The sequence below is a fragment of the Microtus pennsylvanicus genome, chromosome 19 (assembly GCF_037038515.1).
Source record: "Microtus pennsylvanicus isolate mMicPen1 chromosome 19, mMicPen1.hap1, whole genome shotgun sequence".
NCBI lineage: Eukaryota > Metazoa > Chordata > Mammalia > Rodentia > Cricetidae > Microtus > Microtus pennsylvanicus.
The window spans coordinates 750,824-773,036 of NC_134597.1; the positions used below are offsets into that span (position 1 = coordinate 750,824).

At 38.2% G+C, this 22,213-nt stretch overlaps 1 protein-coding gene across 5 annotated transcripts in view; it reads left to right on the plus strand.

The window, feature by feature from the left end:
• Nucleotides 1-22,213, plus strand: part of Ankib1 (ankyrin repeat and IBR domain containing 1) — a 102,449-nt gene that overhangs the window by 59,106 nt on the left and 21,130 nt on the right. For all 5 annotated transcript variants that reach the window (XM_075953432.1, XM_075953434.1, XM_075953435.1 and 2 more), the window contains exons 8-11: nt 477-621; nt 1,559-1,725; nt 11,153-11,241; nt 20,302-20,432. In XM_075953432.1, coding sequence (XP_075809547.1) covers nt 477-621; nt 1,559-1,725; nt 11,153-11,241; nt 20,302-20,432 — 532 coding nt within the window. The remainder of the gene's footprint in view (nt 1-476; nt 622-1,558; nt 1,726-11,152; nt 11,242-20,301; nt 20,433-22,213) is intronic.

A 22,213-nucleotide genomic window follows, 5' to 3' on the forward strand; every position in this document is an offset into this window, starting at 1 on the left:
TGATTCAACTATTTTGCAATATGAGTTTTTCTTACTACCTCATTGGTGTGCAGAGAAAATAACACAGAACTCATTTTAATACTCATCTAAAGAAATATAAAGAAAAAAGTTTTTCTTTTAAGAAGTATGCTGTATATTCTATTGCTCCTACAAAATACTTGATTTATCTCTTGTTAATTTCCCATTTATTTAAAGGGAAAGAATATTGAGTATTTAATATAACCTTTCTAGATCACTCGGGTCTGAGTTTTTTTATGTGAAAAATGTTTTAGGTTTTTGAAAGTACAAAGTTATATATATAAAGTTTTATATATATATAAAGAGAATGAGGACTGGAGAAGAAACACAGGTTTTGGTGCATGCTCTTGGTGTTATTTTAACAACACTCTCATAGAAAACTGATCAAAACGAAAGTCTTAGGACATACAAATAACTTACATCCTCTCCCTTTTTTCTGTCAATTAATATTTTAACAGGTTTTTAAATCTGAAAATTCAAGAAGGTGAAGCCCATAACATTTTCTGCCCTGCATATGAATGCTTTCAACTTGTGCCTGTAGATATTATAGAAAGCGTAGTTTCTAAGGAGATGGACAAACGCTACCTACAGTTTGATATTAAGGTATGGTACCAACTTATTAAGCCTGTGTTTTATTTTTATAAGCAAAATAGTGCTATTTTCCAGAAAAAATGCATATGTGAATGGTAATATTATTAAAACTTTTAACCAAAGCAGCATTTTATAAGTATAAAAGGAATAATGAAAGTTAACACCCCACAAAAAAGCTATTGATATTCTTTACTAATTTTCTTGTTCCTTTTTTATAACTAATTGTTGAAAATAGCATTCATTTGTAGCTACTCTTCCCAAACAATAGTTTATACTCCTGAGAGGAATATTTTTTAAAAGATTTAAACTTGAAAATAATTTTTATTCCAAATAACAGTTTAATACATAAATTAAAATTTTTGCTTTTTTCCTATTCTTTTTTCATTTAAGAATTAAACATGAAAATTATTCTTTTTTTGTGTATATAACTTAAAACTTTTATTTTAATTACTTTGTATGATTTTTCTTACTCTAAATACTATTATGTAATCTTAAAAACATTAGGCCCTACCTCTTTAATGTAGAAAGTATTATAATACTGATTTTTATGTATTTATCAAAATGACATTTAGAAATTTAGTATTAAAATATAACTAATTATACACAAGTTTCTGTTTACATTTAATCAAAAAGTAGCTTAATATGAACCAAATCATTCTTATGTTAGACACCTTTTCGCAGATAATTGCATTTTTACTTTGTTATCATTTACCTACCTTTTAGATTAAGGGAAAACCGTTTTTAAAAACCATTCTATTACTAAGGTAAATGCCATATTTTTGCTTTTGAAGTATTTCTAGTTCTGGTTTTAGTATTTTTTAAAACTAAACTCCTGTGTTTGATTTCATTCTTTTGTTTGCTTTTAATCACTGTGGAGATACATTCTGTTTTAGAATTTGCAGCTGAAATAGTTTCTTTTGTTTTTCTAATTATTATGGTTTTTAAACAGGCCTTTGTTGAAAATAATCCTGCCATTAAATGGTGTCCAACTGCAGGCTGTGAAAGAGCAGTCAGACTGACAAAGCAGGGCTCAAATCCCTCTGGGTCTGACACACTCAGCTTCCCCTTGCTAAGAGCCCCTGCTGTGGACTGCGGGAAAGGACACCTCTTCTGCTGGTTAGTATGAGACAAGCCAGAGCCACCACACTGCACCCTGTGCTCACAGTTTGTAAAGATTTGGAACTTTGAATCTGGTATTTAAGTTGCCGTATACTTGATACTATTGTTAGTAATTTAGGAATGTGTAATAAACAGTTCATAACTATCGTGGGCTTGATATCTGCACCATGCCAACTCTTTTAAGTGTGATTATATATTTGAGTTGAATCATTCTCCCAATGCTCTGAATTAAATACTGTTTTATCCACGTAAGGAAGCTCAGCCATGGAGACATTTCTTAATGTTGTACAGCTAGGAAATGACAGAAATGGAAGTGGAGACCCCTGTTGATTCCAGAGCCCATTACTTCACCCATAACAACAAAAGTGGTGGTCCTAGATTAGGAAATTTTCAAAGCTTCATGTCTTCATTAAACTATAAGCCTTTGGCAGCCATTCTAAGCCAGGGGTGTTTAGGGTTTGCAATCTTTTTCAGATTTCCATCCTGGACTTAAAACATGCATGTTTTTTAGAGAGGCTCCCCCAAAATGAATTCTCAGGTAACTGTAAAGCATGATTTTAGTTAAGAATTCAAGACTAGCCGGGCATGGTGGCGCATACTTTAATCCCAGCATCGGGAGTCAGAGGCAGGTGAATCTGTGTGAGTTGGAGGCCAGCATAGTCTGAAAAAGTGACAGCCAAAGATCCACAGAGAAACCCTGTCTAGTAAAACCAAAACCAACACCAGCAAAATAAACACCCAAACAAAAGAAAGAAAAAACCTTATGACAACACATAGCTTCTCTTTTACTTAGCTTCTAGTGATGTTGGTTGTTTTTACTTTCTACTCTTTTTTTGGCTCTTTTGTGGGCCTATCACCCAGTTCCCAAGTAATCACACACAGAGACTCTCTTATGAATGCCCTGCCTTATCTTGGCTTATTTCTAGCCATCTTTTCTTAATTTAAATTATTCCATCTACCTTTTGCCTCTGAGCTTTTACATTTCTCTATTTATTACCTTCTTTATTTCTTACTCCCTGGCTTGCTGTGTAGCTTGGTCCTGGCCCCTGGAGTCCTCCTCCTTTTCCTGCTCCTTGTCTTTCTCCCAGATTTCTCCTCCTATTTATTTTTCTTAGCCTGCCAGCCCCACCTATCCTTTCTCTTCTTGCCTTGCTATTGGCCATTCACCTCTTTATTAGACCAATCAGGTGTTTTAGACAGGCAAAGTAACACAGCTTCCCAGAGTTAAACAAATTTACATAAAAGAATGCAGGACATCTTTGCATCATTAAGCAAGTATTCGACAACATAAACAAATATAACACATCTAAAAATAATATTCTAAACATAATATTCTAATGCCTCCTAAGTACTGAGTAAGGTTGAACTCAATTAATATTGCAAAGACTATGTAACTATGTAACTCTGCACACTTGTTCAGTTTTATTAGTAATTAGCATTCTCATTTATTCCAGGTAGATTCAATTAATAATTTTATTTAGTTAGATGATCCAAATAAGAATTCTGCCTTTTGTCTATTTCCAGAATTAATCACATTTTAAAATTTATTTACTAGTGAGTATGTATTATGTATGTGTATGGATACATGAGTGTCCTAGTGAACATATGAAGTCAAAGGACAATTCTTTCCTTGCACCATCTGAGTTCCAGGGATCAAGTTCAGGTTGTCAGACTTGGTAGCAAGCACCTTCACCTACTGAACTTAAATACCCTTGACATTTTAAGATTAAAACTCCGGTTTTCAAGTCAGAGTCTAGTCATAGCACTGGCAATCGTAAAACGGCACAGTAATGGAGCTATCCCTATATTATCTTGTCTGTTTCCTGCTTTTCTATAAAAATACCATGTTGGAGGTCAGAGGCCATCTAATTACTATGTATACCTAGTTTTAAAAATAAAATTTTATTGGAACACAATTGTGCCCTTCCATGCAAGTTTATTTATGTATTATCTGTGTCTGTTTTGCAGTTGTAACAGCAGAATTGAGTTCTTGCCATTGGTATACAGTTACTTAAAATGGTTACTGTTTCATCTTTTACAGAAATAGTTTGCTTACTAGAGTTTGGGTATAGTAATTAAGAAAACAATACCATTTTTCTACTTTCCTACTTTTCTTCCATTTACTACTTTTCTGGCTAAATCAGACTGAACAAATTAACATACCAACAAAATTCTTAGCAATAAGTTCTGTTCACATGTATTAAAGGTTATTTTTCTAAACATTTAAAAGAAGAATTGCCAGTCTCTACACTTTTACAATTTTTTATTATTTACCATGTTACTGACTCTACCTCACTAATACTAAAGATAAATGGAACTTTAGCAAGAAAAATAACTTAATAAATGCAAATGAGCATTATTTTCCACAGAAAAATGGAATTTAGATGGGTATCAACCAACTGTACTGAGAACTATGGGTGTTAAATAATAAAAAAGATTTTTATTTTTTTCTTTTAAGTCACTATGCTATCTCTTAAAAAAAACCAAGCTCTTGTCCACAAAGGCACCCATCGTATCCTCCCTATGCTTCTAGAATGATACCATTTGTATACCATTCCTGGGAAAATTCAGAAAACTTATCATATAAATCATTTTACGAGTGCTTTGCTTCAATTGAGGAATCCTGGTTCTAAGATGCTAGGTTTTAAAGTGGAAACACTACAAAGAAAGAAAGCAAGTGCCTAGAAAACATTTAAATATAACATTTTCAGAGAGATAAAAGATTCTAAAGATAAAGTTTTGAAGGATAAAAAGAACCTCTGACTAGATCTACCCAAAGTTTTGTGATTTCCATGGTCTTGATTCTACTAGATTTCTCATTGTGCCATGTAGGTGGAACATTACTTCCTTCTGTCCTGCCTTCTCTTTATGCTCCATGGAATGAACTTGTTCTGATCTAGAACAAATAGACTCTATTTTTTGAGGGTAGGTCATACTTTAAAACCACACACACACACACACGCCTGTACGCATGTACGTGCATGCACACATACATAGCTGTAATGGTAAATTTGCCCACCTTTGGAGAAATGTACCAGTTTACTCTTTCTGTTGACTAATCAAGATCCACTGGAGATGGTTGTCCAGGACCTCAGGCTCTGGTGTGAATTCTGTTCCCGTCTGGGATCTGTGAAAGACTATACACTGACTTTGATCGCATTTGGTAGTCATTTGTTCTCTCGCTTATGCAGAAGGACAACAGAGAACTTCATACATTGAAACATTTTCTGTACATAGGTCTGAGGGGAATTGACTTAAATGAAATGAGATTAGATTTTATGTAGAACAAACTCAAATTTTAAGTTATTTAGTTTAATCTAGCTGCCTTTCAATTTTGATACTCATTCAACTATATGATTGCTACAAAGTTTTCTGAACTTTCTATACTGCCTGTCCCACCACTGTGAGCATTAATATACAGTCCTTTTTTTTTCATTCTTTGTTTCTTGGTAATATGGGATAAATGTTTTGAACTTGCAATCAGAAATTCTGAGTCAAAATGACCACATCTGATGCTATTATCTTATTCCACCAAGAAACAAAATCTCTTGTGAAAGGAAATTGTACAAGAGAGAACTTTACAAAGTAAAGACTGTGACTGGCTTTGCCCCTTTCTTTTTCCCCAACAGTTATTAAACCATCTTCTGTATGTACATTTATTCACTTGTACCCGTCTCTGTGTGTACAGAGCTTGCCGACAATTTTTTCTGTTGCTCTCTACCTTTTTTTAAAACATGCGTTTATTCTTATTTTATGTATATGTGTATGTGCACTACATGTATACCGTTTCTGGGGAGTTCAGAAGAATGCAATCAGGTCCCTCCTAATGTGGCTGCTGGGAATTGTACCCAGGTCCACTAAAGAACAGTAAGCACTCTTATCCACCAAACCATCTGTCCTGTCCACTATGATGAGTTTTGAGACAGTATCTCTCACTGAACCAGGAGCTCACTTGTTTAGACTGCAAACCCATAATCCTCCTGTCTCCATTTTCCAGCATTGCTATTACAGTTGTGCATCTCCTCACCTGGCTTTTACATGGGTACTAGGGATCTGAATTTGTAAACAGAGGCAGAGCTATCTTTTTGTCCCAACCACCCAGCCCCCAAATAAACACACAGAAGCTTATATTAATTACAAAATGCTCAGCCAAAGCTCAGACTTATTACTAACTAATTCTTACAATGTAAATTAACCCATTTGTATTAATCTGTATTTTGCCACATGGCTTTATCTGTCCTCTAGCATCTTGCTTCCCTGCAGCTGGCTCCTCTCTCTCTCTCTCTCTGACTCTGCCCTGCTTCCTCTCTGTATTTTCAGTTTATCTTTCCCACCTCACTATAGGCCAAGTCAGCTTTATTACCAGCCAATGAGAGTAATGTGTATTCACAGAGTACGGAAGGATTATTCCACAGCATGAGTTCAGTTCCTCATGCTTTTGCAGCAAGCACTTTACCTATTGAACCTCAGAAAGTTTTCCAATGATGACCAAAGAACAAAGACCACAAAATGTTTGAATCTAGAATGCTCTCTCCCTTAACCTATTTAAATAGTTTTTGTTATTTGAAGTGAAATCAGTCACCGCTAGGTGGTATCCACAAACTGGAAGGCAATGACTTTAACCAGTGACTGGTCCCCCTGTTTTCCATTTATAGCTTGCATATACTAGTGAGTAACTTCTCTGCCCTCTGAATTAGCACAGAGTCTGTCTTGCCTTAGACGAAACATTTAAAGATTCTTTGTCAGAAATATTTCTTGGCCACCAGCATCCATATCTATCAAATCCAGAGCTAAGATTTAACATGGTATACTAATCATCTTGTCTTGCTCTAGAATGGCCTTAACTCAAATACAGGTTTTTGCGCTTGTATCTGGGAACTCACTTGGAAGGTTCTCCTGTGAGTCAGTAGACAATTAAACCTACCTTAGAATAATTTCCTCAAGTTTACTGGAAAGGGCTGGAAGATGTAGCTGAGTGGTAGGTCACTTAACTACTATGCAGGAGGTTCCAGGTTCCACCCACAGTGCCAACAAAACAAAGAGAAGTGTCACTGGAAAGATACTCTAAATAATGACGTGGTGGAATTGACATTGTATAACAGTGGAGATTTGTTTACTGAAATTGCGGACACATGCTATCACACCTGGGACCGTGAATGCTAATTACAGTAAAGAACAGTTAGGGCTCATCTTTCTCGCTGGAGACATCATAGTCAGAGAGACTCTTTAAACATCCTCCGATTAAAATAAAGTTTTTAATTTAATTACAATCCATCCCCTGAGTTAGTAGCTCCACACATGGAAAGAATGGCTTTTCCTGATTAACAGTATCTGACTGTGAAAGTGCCCTGGTGACTAGTAGCATTTCCCAGGTCTTTACAATCTGGAAATAATGATGTGGTGTTCTTTATTCAGCAAATCTCAGTCATTGCTAAAATATTCCAGTAAAGTTCATATTGATATCTTAAGAGTCTGCATTTGAGCCTTAACTCTGCCTCACAGTGTGGTTCAGTGATCAACAAGCAGCCACTGTTAAAGTGGTTCTCAACCTTCCTAATGCACAACCCTTTAATACAATTTCAAGTACTCCTGTGAGAGCTTATCTCCATGTGGGCGGACCTGCCTGGAGACAGATAAAAGAGCAGTGTCTCAGTTCCTAAGACCATCAGAAATAATGTGTTTTCTGATGGCCTTTGGTGACCCCTAGGAAAGAGTTGTTAGGAATTTAAGTTCAGCGGCTAGAGAGATGGCTGAGTGGGGAAATGTTTGTTTGCTTCATAAGCATGAGAACCTGTGTTCAGATACCCAACCCCAAATAAAAAGCCAAAAGAGGTGGTGTGCACCTGTAAACCAGCACTAGGCAAGCCAACAAAGGAGGATTCTGGGACTTGCTAACCAGCTAGTCTTGCTTCAGTAAGAGATCCTGCCTCAAAAAAAAATGGGTGGGTGAGTGGGTGTATGGGCAGACAGATAATAGAGGAAGACACCCAGTGACCAGAGGTTGCCTTCAAGACTTAGAACTGTAACTAAAGCAAATAACTATCAAAGTGATGATTCTTAATTAAATCACTCGCTATTTGTGATTACTAAGGTTCTATAATTACACATAAATGAAATTTCTTAGATCTTGATAGAATTTTTTTTAATCAAGTAATTAAACTTTAAAGGAGTAGAAGGTTTTTTCTTTCTCACCCAGTTTGTATTCCTACCAACAGTGGTGCTCATTGACACATCTTCAAGAAAGGGCCTTGTTTTGTTGATGTTAGGTTAGCCTCCAGGGATGAAGACTGTGGGCACCCACATTTTCCTTCATAACCCTGGTAGATCAATTCCATTAATAATTCTAGCCAAGGTCCTCCTCCATACCATGTTCTATGGACATCCTGAGATACAATTTCAATAGGCAACAGATAGCATTCACCAATTAAATCTTCTTTTAGGAGTGAGGTATAACATTGCATCCTTGTAAACTTAGGAGTCTGAGACAGAAGGGTAACAGGTTTAAAGTCAGCCACTTACACAGCAAAACCACATCTCAGAAGTACAGAAAAATCAAAGAATTTAGATTCGTGATATCAGCAGGACTACTTCTCAACCTAGATTATCAACCAGCTACTCTATCTAGTATCCTTTATTGTAATACTCTGGAGTCCAAACCTCTTTTCACAGATGAGTTAGTGCTCAAGAATAGCATTAAATAGCAGCCATGGTTCACTTTCTACTCCGCAGTCCTTCCTGAAGCTTCTTAGAAGTGTCTCCTTTACACCCACTCTCGGTGTCCATGGGAACTGTCAGACTGTCATCACTGAGCACCTGCAGCAACAGGAAACCTGTGTCCTGCGAGACTCTGGGAAGGAAGGCCTTCTGTTGCTATCTAATGCCACACAGTTATAGAGAGCCATGCACACCGATAAGCAGTTACGGCCTTTTGAAGAAGTGTTGATTGGCTTTTTAGATTCTGTTTTACAGCATTGGGTTTTTCCTCCATAATTTTCTTTTTCCTCTCAAAATATATTTTTACAGCAGGACCAATATACTATTATTGATTCTTCTAGGAAAAAATAGTGACTGTGCTATATAATCTCCAGGGGTGGGTAAAAAAAACTTAATGGAACTAATTTATATTTATTGATTTCACTCATTTCTTATAGTTGCTGAAGATGTATAACTTTTTTGCATCCTAGGATTTTGTTTTCTGCTTTCTTGAAATATAATTAACAAGTAGGCTTTAAAAATAATGAGTGCCAAGAAATGTATCTTCCGCATTCCAACATGAATTCTCAAGCACCAGATAGGAGCACTGCTTCTCTCTGGCTGTAGCATGTACTCCTTACTTCTGCATGCTAGTCCAGGTGCGTAATGAAAGTTTGCAGTTATCACAGATCTGAGTCTGCACTTCACAGCATAAAGCACGTGCACTAGTGTTTTTAAACAACCTAGCGGTTTTGAGTAGCTTTTAAGTTGCTATTAAGTGTTGAAGGGGTGTGGTCGATTGATAAATAACCAGACCAGCTCAATATAAAAGATTTAGTTTCTAATAATTGAGGAAAAAGGGAAAACTTACACAACCAAAGATCCCAGGAACACCAGGAGCACAGGGAACCAAAAGAGAGTGTGGATGTTTTTATTGCTTTTGCATGGCCCCAGGGGAACACACCTTAAGCAGTCTGTGATTGGCTGAAGTCCCCCATCAAAGTGTGACTCCCACCTGTGACTATGAAAAAGCACTTCTCTTTCTTTCCCCAACAACCATTGACAAAATCATTGTTTTGTCTTCTTTGTCTATAAATTAGCCTACTCTACTTTTAATAGTAGTGAAATCATGCAGTTTTTATCCTTTCGTATTTTACTTATTTCCTTTAGCAAAATGAAGTTCACGTGTTTGAGCCCTTGGTCCCAAGCTGATTCACTGTTTTGGGGCCTTATGGAGCCTCTGAGACATGGGGCCTAAGCCTGAGGAAGTGGGTTGCTGGCTGTGTCACAGGTGGGACCCAAACCCCATGCCTTCTCCCTACTTAAACTCAGAGTAAACCTGCCTCTCCCTAAGATGCTGTTACTTTGTCACAGCAAAGAAACACATCATAATACAATACCTGAGCATGAGATTTCTGAGTTAGACAGTAGTTCTGTTTCACGTGGTAGAAAACCACTAAGCTGTTGCCCAGACAGCTGCATCATTAGCATTTGTATCAGTAGTGCTCAAGAGCTCCAGTTTTTTAAATCCTCACCAACACTTGTTATTTCTAGTTTTCAATAATAATTATGCTAATGAGTATGAAGTAAAATCATTATCAGTATATTTTAAGTATGGTGAAATATTACCTCTTAGTTTTTAAGGCATTATCTAAGCCAACCGGTATGTCTTTTTTTTTTTTTTTTTTTTTTTTTTGGATTTTCGAGACAGGGTTTCTCTGTGGCTTTGGAGCCTGTCCTGGCACTAGCTCTGTAGACCAGGCTGGTCTCGAACTCACAGAGATCCGCCTGCCTCTGCCTCCCTCGTGCTGGGATTAAAGGCGTGCGCCACCACAGCCCGGCTCAACTGGTATGTCTTAATAAACTTAACCTTTACAAATAAGATTTTTATTTAAGAAGGTAGTAACAGTGGTGTTAATATGTCCAGCCTTTGGAGTTTCTTTCCCTAATGACACTTTCTAGAACACTGTATTATACCATGTTGAAACAAAATGAGTGATAAAGGGTTTAGACTTTTTTTTAATATTTGAACTCTATATATTCATAGAATGAATGTGTAATTGAGTTACAAATGAATGATTGATATTTTCAGTTATATCTAATTTCAAAAATCCTTGTAAAAGTAACTTTTGGTTGCTTGCACTGGCAGTTACCAGAGATTTTGGAGGTAAACGTAACTGTTCAAATACGATTTTCCAGTGCTGGGGAAATGGCTGTGTGGGTTAAGTACTTGCTGTGCAAACATAAGGACCTGAGTTTGGATCCCTAACCCCGACATAAAAGCAGATGTCTGTAACCCCAGCGCTGGGGGGCGGGGTCTGCAGTGAGTGGACACAGGTAGATGAAACTAGAAGAATTCCTTACACAGAGCTCCTCAGACTCCACAATGAAGGAGGAGTGTTCGTGATGTCGTTGCCAGGTCTCTGGGCCTGCTCGAATGAGTCTAATGGCAGTGCTGCTGGCAAAGATCATACCTGAGTAACAGTAATTAAAGGTGATTAATAGCTGTGTTGTGGCTCCTACAGCTGCAAAACTAAGTTGTACTTTAAAGTGTGTAACCATGCTGTGTTCAGAGACTGCACTGAAGTCGTCCAGCTTTGAAATGTGTCGTATCTCATTTGTGCGTTAGTTTTTTCAATTTTAAAATTGGATTAATATTTGCCATTCACATATTTGATTCCAGATAGTGATGAGGACTATTTTTCAATGACTTTCCTGTTTTGTTTTTTAGGGAGTGCCTTGGTGAAGCACATGAGCCTTGTGACTGCCAAACATGGAAAAATTGGCTACAAAAAATTACTGAAATGAAGCCAGAGGAACGTAAGTGGAACTTTGCATATCTGCACTACATATTTCCTATGGGCATTCAAAAGATAATGTCATATTATTTCTTAAATAATCTTTATTTAAGAGAGATTTTCAGACTTGCTAATGCCAGGCCCCATGTTCAGCGTGGCCTCTCTCACGTAGATCCTTTTGGAGATGAGTTTATACAGGGCAGAATCACAGGCAGATCCTTGATCGTAACAAGAAATTTTAACCTAAGGTGCAATTGAGGGTCATATTTAACCTTCTCACCAAGCCCTTTTCATTCTTTAGTGGGCCACCTTGTTTTTTCTGTACTTACAAGATGAGCGTTATGGTCTGTAGTAAGAAAAACACCTATTTCCCTGAAACTTCCAGTAAAATATTAATTTCTTGGTACTATGCAGTTCTGTACATTTATTTAAACACTGAGACTTTTTTATTATTGAAAATAGATTCCTCTCTCATACAATATATTCTGACCTCCACACCCCCTCCCTCCACTTCCCCCAGCTCTCCTTTCCCTGGATCCACTTTCTGTCCATTTCCCTTCAGAAAGGACCAGGCCTCCAAGAGACAAACACAACAAAATAAGATACAAAGCAAAAGCCCTAATATCAAGCAGGACAAGACAACCTAATAGGTGGGGGGGGGGTGTCAAGAACAGACAAAAGATTCAGAGGTGTATCTGTTCCCACTATTAGGAGTTCTACAGAAACACCAGAGGTCCTGATGCAGACCCATGCAGGCCCCATGCTTTCTGCTTCCGTCTGAATGAGCCCTTCTGCCTTAGTTAGGGTTTCTGTTGCTATGACAAAACACCATGACCAAAAAGTAAATTGGAAGGAAGGGTTGGGTTATTTGGCTTACACTTCAGCATTGTAGTTTATCATTGAAGGAAGTCAGAACAGGAACTCAAGCAGAGCTGGAACCTGGAGGCAAGAGCTGATGCAGAGGCCATGGAGGGGGGCTGCCTACTGGCTTGTTTTCCCTAGCTTGCTCAGTCTGCTTTCTTTTTTTTTTTTATTAAAAATTTCTGCGTCCTCCCCGCCTCCCTTTTCCCTTCCCCTCCCTCCTCTTCCCTCCCTCTCCAGTCCAAGAGCAGTCAGAGTTCCCTGCCCTGTGGGAAGTCCAAGGTCCTCTCCCCTCCATCCAGGTCTAGGAAGGTGAGCATCCAAACAGGCTAGGCTCCCACAAAGCCAGTACATGCAATAGGATCAAAACCCAGTGCCATTGTCCTTGGCTTCTCAGCAGCCCTCATTGTCCGCCATGTTCAGAGAGTCCAGTTTTATCCCATGCTTTTTCAGTCCCAGTCCAGCTGGCCTTGGTGAGCTCCCAATAGATCAGCCCCACTGTCTCAGTGGGTGGGTGCACCCCTCGCGGTCCTGACTTCCTTGCTCATGTTCTCTCTCCTGCTCCTCATTTGGACCTTGGGAGCTCAGTCCAGTGCTCCATTGTGGGTCTCTGTCTCTATCTCCATCCATCACCAGATGAAGGTTCTATGGTGATATGTAAGATATTCATTATCATGGCTATAGGATCGAGCCATTTCAGGCTCTCTCTCCTCAGCTGCCCAAGGACGTAGCTGGGGACATCTCTCTGGACCCCTGGGAACCCCTCTAGAGTCAAGAGGAAAGCTCAGTCAGCTTTCTTATAGAACCCAGGATCACCAGCCCAGGATAGCACCACCCACCACGAACTGAGCTCTCCCCCATTGTTCACTAATTAAGAAAATACCTTACAGCTGGATCTCATGGAGGCATTTCCTCAACTGAGATTCATTCGTCTCTGATGACTTTAGCTTGTGTGGAATTGGCAAACAAAGTGAGCCAGGACACCTGCTTAGTTGATTCAGATTCTAAAACTTCTATAAATACGTTATCTCTGCTCCGTTGTAGAAAGGATATGAAGTGATGTTAGTAATCCCATTTTGCAGATAAGATGACCCCTGGATTGAGTGACATAAGGCATATATCGAGTGACAAAATAGGTTTGAATTTCTGAAGGATTCCTTTTTACATTTCTCCTAATAGTAATTCCCATATTTAACAAATAAATGTATTTTCTTTGTAATAATTTCCATTTTCTAAAGTATTTGACAGCAACTATTTCCTATTAAAGTAATGTAAGTTAAGATTTAGTGAGAGTCTTCTTATGTGTTTTAGATAATGGAGCTAGTAAGAATTCACTTGGTGAATCTATACTTCAGAACAAACACATAATAAGCATGGCATCGGCCTTTAGGGAAAGCAGGGACTAGGAGAAACTGTCAGATTATATGGCATATGCTAGCATACAGTTAAGGAAATGTGAGAAGAGCTAGCTGAAGCTGAGATTGAAGGGAGAAAGGGTTCTTCGGGCTCTCATGAAGGCAAGAGACTGTAAATTGGCCTCGGGGCTTTTATTTAGAGGCTAAGGTGCTTGTATCAGAAGTGTCACTTGGAGAGAGGCTAGAGCTATGAGACCTTTGGCCTTATGGAAGGGAATCTCCCATTGCCCAAGGGCTAGTCCTCAGTATTGTAGATCCCTGAAGTCCATGTTGTCTGCTGAAACTCTTAATAGAATAAGCCATAGAGTGCAGTATTTATGCAGGGACACGGTGTTTATCAAACCTATCTCTATCAGAATAGCTGGTAACCGTAGGGCTAGCTTAAAGGATGGAGAGACCAGTGATTGAGAAGTTGAGATTTTTAATTTGTGTCATAAGATAGACCGTTATACCTTTAGTCAGAGTTAGCAAGTTCAGATAAAGATGTTGCTTTCTAGGAAAAAGAACGGCCCTTGATGTAGGCATGTTGAATGTGTGGTACTTGCAGGATAAATGGTTGGAGATGTTCAGTGGAATTCTAGAAGTACTTGCCTCATGCTCAGTAGAAATGCTAGGAAAAGTTAGTAATTTGTTTATTTTAAATGGAGTCTTCCTTATTTAAGTACTGGTTGTGTTAGATATAAAATTTAGACACTATCCATGCTCTTAACACTTATGTTTTCAATAATGTAAGTGTCACAGATATTGTAGGAGGATATTATTTCTGTGAGAACTATGGGGAAAGGGGAGCATGGAGGCAGTAATCTCTGGAGAAGAGTAACAAATTTGATGCACATTTGAAACCTCGTCAGTGCTCTTCTTGTGGACGAAAATAAGAAGCACACTCACGGGCAGGGTCAAGTCGCTTTGTGAAGCAGCATGGCGTACTGAAGACCTGAAATTCAGTCCTTAATGCAGGGTGCTGTGGTGAGTGATGGAGCTGTGCAGGCAGTAGTTCAGATCGGGTGGACGTAAATAGACACAGGAGTTTAAAGAAAATGCAGTGTCATTGTTTTAAATCTAGCATGCTAGTTGCTTGAAGATTGCTATGCTACCAGATGTAATTAGTCTAGCATACTTTTTTATTCTAAAACAGAATATGGCCTAAGTATGTGGTTTGATATGCAAAGCAAGTATTTGGAGAAATATTTTTAGAGGATATATATTAATTATTTTCTATTGCTGTGATAAAGCACCATGAGCAAGCAAGAGAAGGAAGAAGGGGTTTTTTGGGGGTTTTTGTGTGTGTGTGTGTGTGTGCTTAGGGTTCCAGAGAAAGAAGTGTCCATGATGGCAGCTAGAGCCACAAGCTCAAAGTTTGCATCTTGTCAACTAGCATGAAGCAAAGAAAATGAACTGGAGTAGGACAAGGCCTTAAGCACTCAAAGCCTGCCCCCAGTGACATCTTCCTCCATCAAGGCTATATCAGCTCAGCCTCCCAAACAGCGCCTCAAATAGGGAACATTTCTCATTGAATCCACCACAGGAAACTGGCAGGGAATGTTTGCATGTTCCTTGTGTAATAGAATTTGGGGGCAGCAGCGTTTTCAGTCATCATCCGTGCTTTCCTGACTTTTGAGTCACCTATGTTCCTGTAAGTGATTCCCCAGTAAACACACTGGTTCACCAAACTACCTGGATGGGATAGTATTGTGACTGTGGTCTGACATTGTCTTCTCTGTTGAATGCAACTAGACTCCCTCCCAGGAAGTATGATGCAAACCATTGTCTAAGCAACTCATTTGGCTTTATAAATCATAGAGTTTGACCAGTACCACTTGTTGAAGATGCTGTCTTTTTTTCCCGTTATGTATTTCTGCCTTCTTTGTCACAATCAGGTATCCATAGGTATGTGAATTTATGTCTAGGTCTTCAGTTTGCTTCCACTGATCAGTGTTTCTGTTTTTGTGCTAATATCATGATGTTTTTTATTACTATAGCTCTGTAGTATAATTTGAGATTGGGGATGGTGAAACCTCCAACAGTCCTTTTATTATTTGGGATTGTTGTAGCTACCCTGGATTTTTTGTGTTTCTACATGAAGAATAAAAATTGTTATATCATGATATATGAAGAATTGTGTTGGAGTTTTGTTGGGAGTTGCATTGAATTTGTAGATTTTTTTGGTAGGTTGGTCATTTTCATTATGTTAATCCTACCAATCCATGAATATGGGAGAGAGAGCTTTCCATCTTCTGATACTTTCTTCAGTTTCTTTCTTCAACATCTTAAAGTTTTAATCATACAACTCTTCCACTTTCTTAGTTAGAGTTACTATAGGGGAATTTATAGTTAGAATTACTTGTATCACATTTCCAGGGACCCAAACGGGGCACCTATTGCAGGCCAGAGAAACAAATCCACCCAATCTAGCTTAGTGATCCGGTGGCTTTTTTGGGATTACTGGTAGCATGGTGGGCTCAAAGGCATCTGTGTCATGAGGAAATTGACCTCAGTTTGTGATGACGTAAAAGCTGTGTTCCTGGAGTTCCTGCTTGACAACAGCTAAGCTGGTTGGAGTGTCTTTTCTCTGCAGTAGTTGTGACTTCTGATATAACCTTGGGGGCAGGGCCATGTGAATCTTTTTAACTTTCAGGAGTTCCCTGAGACTTGTGAATATCATCTTCTTCCTGAACTGCCCTCTTCCAGAGGCAGTGTTTCAGTTAGGACAGCACAACACTGTCCCTCACCATTTTAGAACTGGCCCACAGATAATTTTCTACTCTGGAGGGTAGTAAGAGTCCTCACTGGCAAGATGAGGTTAGTGTTGGACCCAGGAAAGACTATCCTTGTACAGAATAAGGATCCTATGGGAAGAGGAGGAAAGAAGTGTAAGATTAGCAATGAGATGCATGATATTTCTATTGGCCAGGGATAGATAGACTGCAACTTAACATTTTTTCTTTGAATTGTCCAAATGAAATTTTGATTCAGAAATATTGGAAAGAATGTTAGAAAACAGGCTAGAAGAAAGAGCGTCCACCTATACTTCCCTACCGAAGAGGCACCAAACCAAGATTGCACTGAAAATCCCCATTGCCAAGAGAAGCCTAGGTATCTACTTGTGTCACACTCCAGGGTTACTCTGTTTGCTTCATACAACAAAAAATAACAATCACAACCATTTTTAAGACAGTTTCTAACCGGGCGGTGGTGGCGCATGCCTTTAATCCCAGCACTCAGGAGGCAGAGGCAGGTAGATCTCTGTGAGTTCGAGGCCAGCCTGGTCTACAAGAGCTAGTTCCAGGACAGGCACCAAATCTACAGAGAAATCCTGTCTCGAAAAAAACAAACAAACAAAAAAAGACAGTTTCTTACTAACTTATCCAGGCTGACTTGAAACTGGTGCTCTTCCTGACTCTGCCTCCTAAATAGCCCAGATTCAGGCATATGCCACCCCATTCAGCTGTCATAAGTATTTTTTTTTTTACCAAATTTTAAGTTTGTGAGTGTTTTTTTTTTCTCTAAGCCCAGTTTTCTAGTCCTTGAATTGTGAAATTCAAAAGAAGTGACACAATCAAATTAATCAGAAAAAGTATTTAAAAAATACCAAAAATCAGTTCAGAGGATTTCATATAAACAATTGACTAGTCTTTTAAAGCGCTAAATTGATTCTGTTGTGTTTAATCAGAGCAAGAAGTGGGTATAGTTATTGTCTGGTGAAATGGTAAAATTATAAAATTGGCAGACCATTTATATATTCATTAAAGGAAACAAGTCTTTAAAAGTGTGTGGTCTGTATACAAGTGCATATAGAGGGATGTGCGTGTGTGTGTGTGTGTGTGTGTGTGTGTGTGTGTGTGTGTGTTTGTGTGCGTGCACTGGCTGTATACATTTTGGTTCTATTAAAGAGGCTTAGATTCTGTTATACTCTGACGCTATTAAATGAAGCTGATATTTCTTATCATGAGACTCTAGCACATCAAATTATTAACAATACAAGATCAAGGTATATAAGACATATATAGCTCAGGTAAGAGGAAGAGTTTGAAAACCAGTGGAGTAAGAAAACTCAGTGGTGGGACATGCATCACAGGTGCTCAGAAGGGTGGGTTCAAAGAAGTGGATGCACAGAAAGCAAATCCCCCAGAAGTTTCAGTACAGTTAGTCAGTTCCTAATCACCATCATACAAGCCCTAGAATGTAATTAGAAGTGAGCCTTCTCGGGCTGGAGAGGTGGTCAGAGGGTAAGAGCACTGGCTGCTCCTCCAGAGGTCCTGAGTTCAATTCCCAGCAACCACATAGTAGCTCACAACCATATGTACTGAGACCTGGTGCCTTCCATGCCAGCAGTACATTGTTTGCTTAATAAATAATTAAATTTTTTTTTTTAAGTGAGCCTTCTCTCCAAGAGTGGAAGAAAAGTGCTCTGTTGTGCTTCATACAGCGGCTTTGTTTGCATGGCATTGTGCTTTATGTGTTAAAACAATGAACAATACGAATCATAAGAATATGCTAGAATCTCTAAACTAAAAATAGTGTTGATACTGAAAAGAGAAGAAAGGCTCTTTCTTTTAAACAAGAATCCGATGCTTTAAATATGTTTAGATTTTACAGCATTGCCTCTACAGCTTGACCACACTAGCGGTTATGAGTTCCTTCTCAGATTCCTGTTCTCACCAAACCATGTGAGTTCTCCCCACCAGCCTTTTCCTCTCAGGTTAGAAACTGGTATGACCTAGTCACCTCACTAGTGCTGCTGTTTCTCTTTGCTATGTGGAATTAAAAACCAGTATTACATAGGCAAAAGCTGGTGCTGTAGTGTTGTAGATGCAGACATATAGAGGTAGCTTGCGGGATCAGTGCAGCAAAACAGCTCCTCTCTGCTGCCAGGTTCCATGGAAAGGCAACTCCTAGTACCCAACCCTTGCTCACATTTAGAGCCACTTTCTAAGGATCAGTCAGCCCCAATCTCTGTCCCTTTGTCTTGTATGTAAGAACTGGGGAAACATTCCTTGCTTTGGACAATACAACTCAAACCTTACTTGCTGTACCTTCTTTTAGAGAGTGCATGGAATCAAAGCCTTGACTTGAATGGCCACTTACAGTGACTCTTATGTGACTTTCCTGACATCATTTTCACTACAGAAAAAGTAAGGCTGCCCAGTGCAGAGGTAGAAAAGTAAAGACAACCCACAGATCCCTGCCATTCTTACAGGACAAACAGAATTTTAATTTTACTTTTTAAATTGTTAGGGGGAAGTTAAAATGGAATGCTTAGAATCTTTAAAAACTATAATATTCCTTAAGATCACAGATAAATTTAAGAAGACAATTGATAAAGCTGGTGTGGGACAAGCAGTTCCCCACTGAGCCATACATCCCTAGTCCCTTAGAAAAACCTGCCAAGTCGTAAAGGACTTCACACTGTTTACTAAAGCAATTTGATTTTTATCTTGTAGTCCTTTTGTCAAGGAGAAGCAAATGAAAGATTGAAAGCAGAATTTTATTTTTCAAAGATCACTCTGTAGTCAGTGTTGTTGAAAGTGGGAGGGAGAAGGAACTGCAAAGAAGGGTTAGTTTCCTGTGCGTCTATTGTCCAGGCAAGAGATGTGGAGGGCACTAGCTCAGACAACAAAAAGTGGGGATGGAAAGGACATGGAAGAGTCAGGAGTGGAATCAGTGATGTTCTGTGAGTGGGCCAGCCAGAGGGTGTTGAAGACAGTCCACCCAGTAGATGAAGTCTGAGCTCTCTAGATGACTTACAAGCATGGGTAAATAAAAGAACTGATGTTTACTTTTGGGCATATACCCTTGGATCTGTTTATCTGAAGTAATCAAAGATTTAAAAAACAAAAAAAGGAAGAGAAAAGAAAAAAATGGTTCTCTTGTGTATTTGCAGCTCTCTGAAGGCTGAAAGCCAAATTCTGGGTTTGTAGGTGGCCTGGACAACGCGTAGCAAGTGGTCTCACAAAACAGATGTTGATGTTTAATAATTTCCACTAGGAAAAGTTCCTGATAATTTTGTTTGCAACTAACCTGTTTTAGAAAGTATAGTTCAGGGCCTTAGAGAGATTTTTCAATGGTTAGGGACACTTGTTGCTCCTGCAGAAGATGTGGATCCCAAACCCAGAAGGTAACTCACAATCATCTACAACTCCAGTTGCAAGGGATCCAACACTCTTCTGCAGGCACCAAGTTGCATGTGATACACACACATGCAGACAAAATAGTCATGCACATAGAACAAAATACACATCTAAAATAATTAAAATCAAAATAAATTATAGTATAGGACAATGGTTCTCAACCTTTGGTTACTTGTATGTGAGTGTATTTGCGTGTGGGCAGACCTGCCAGGAGACAGACAGAGGAACATATTTTGATTCCTAAGAAATATGTTTTGGTTCTGTCAGAACTATATGTTTTCTGATGGTCTTAGCTGACCCCTGTGAAATGTTCTTTTAACCCCCAGATTGAGAACACTAGATCTAACGTAGTCATTCTAAAATTTTCTTGGGTATAATAGTTAATTTAAACAAAGCACATACTTTTTTAAATAAAAAAAAAACTTTGATTCTTCCCCAGTTTATTTGTATAGATTTATAGAGAAATCTCATTTCAAGTACATTTTCTAAGAATAATTTTGGAACAGAAGTCCTTATATTATTAAAATTGAAGCAATTGTAAAAGTTTCTCCATAAACACTATTATGAAAAAGAAATACATTATTACACTGGAGAGACAGCCTGCAAAGAAAAGTCTAGTTCCACCTGGAGTCATATGCTTAATAATATGCTTTTATGTTTGTCCTCTATATCTTAAAGTTGTTGGAGTCAGTGAAGCCTATGAGGATGCTGCCAATTGTCTGTGGTTGTTAACTAACTCCAAGCCTTGTGCAAACTGTAAGTCTCCAATACAGAAGAATGAAGGCTGCAATCACATGCAGTGTGCCAAGGTAAGGTGCTGGTATGTGTTTTCATGCTTTGTGGTTAAAAGTCTTAATTTAGTTTGTACTACAAGATGATATTCTGGTAATAAAACCATCAGCTAAATAAATAATTCAGTTCATTGCTACCTTGAAAAATTAAAATGCCTCCAGAGATCCACCTGGCTGAAACATTTAGGGGATTGAAAGGCAGTCTGTGATCTTCAGATCTCAGTGTAGAAAAGAAGCGATCTGCATTGTTGTTGTGTTTTAATCTTGGAATTAGGTTAATATTTTATTAACTCATGCCTCTGTTTCAGTGGTTTTTTTTAAAAAAATTGTAATAATGCTTTTCATTTTCTCCCTTTATTTGAAGTGGTTTTAAAATATTAAGATATTGTATTTTTTCTCATTTAGAATGTAAAAGAAATTAAAATAGTTAAAACTAATAAAACGTTGCTCTAAGAATCACTTGAGCGGAGCATTGGTTGCACACGCCTTTACTCCCAGCACTAGGGAGACAGAGGCAGGCGGATCTTTGTGAGTTTGAGGCCAGCCTGGTCTACAGAGCTAGTTCCAAGACAGGCTCCAAAGCTAGAGAGAAATGCTGTCTTGGGGGAAAAAAAAAATCACTTGATTTTTTTTAATCCTTAAACCAATTATCATTGTATTACAACTTGCAAAAGAATGGAAATTACAAATAATGTAAAGAAATGTACTTTTTGAGCCAGCAGTGATTCCCTAAGTGGTAGAAGGAAACAACATACTATTTTTTTCTGAGAAAATTACTCAAAAGAACTTAACAGTTTAGTTAAGAACTGAACAAAATTATTTCCTCTAATTATGGCCTCATGTTTAACTCCATATTTGTTTTGTTCTTAGAAAATGTGGTATAAAATTCCTAAATGTGCACAGAAGTATAATTTGATCATAAAAAATCAGCAGTTGGCTGTTGAGGTAGACTCCAGTATTCCCTTTCTGTCCTTTCATGAATATGAATTACTGGAGGAGCAACTTCATAAACTAATCAGTACAAAGGTACTAACATAAGCGTATGTTGCTTGAGATTCGCTAGGGTTTAAAACATTTTCACGATCTGTAAATTTAAGAGCCTTTTTTATATACTTTTTGAATTTTTCAGATTGAAAATATAAGCTGAGTTGGTCATGATAGCAGATGGCCTTAATCCCAGCACTCTATAGGCAAAGGCAGGCAAATCTTTGCAACCAGCCTGGTCTAAATAGCAAGCTAGTAGTTAGAGTTACACAGTGAGACCCTGTATCCAAAAAGAAAGAAAATAAACTGAAGAGTGGTGTTCTCATTTTGACATAGAAAACTTACCTAGCTAATAGCTTCAGTGCACACAGTTGAATCCTCTTAGAATATTTTTCAAGTATGCAAATAAAACATGTCATGAAAAATTGAATCCATGCTGAAGTGCAAACAATGTCATTATCTGCCTAGGCTTTTGATGCTTCAGTGTGGATTATGATTCAATAGACAATTTGCATTGTCTGAGATTCAATGGGTTAAACATTTTTTAAATGGCATGTTTACTCATATGAAAATAAACTAAGTTATTTTTTAAAATACTTTTTTCATTTCCCCTTAGAAAATTTTTTGTTTTTGCATTTTTAATTAGAATGCTGTATCATAACCCCACCCACCCCACTCCACCCTATCACTTTTCCCCCTAGCTCCTCTATGGTTTGACAGTGGAATCAGGAGGCCTGGTGGCTAAGGTTTCTTCTCTAGATCCACTGAACATCCTCCTTTGACTTAGGCTCCTTCTCCTATTGTCCCTGCTTAGA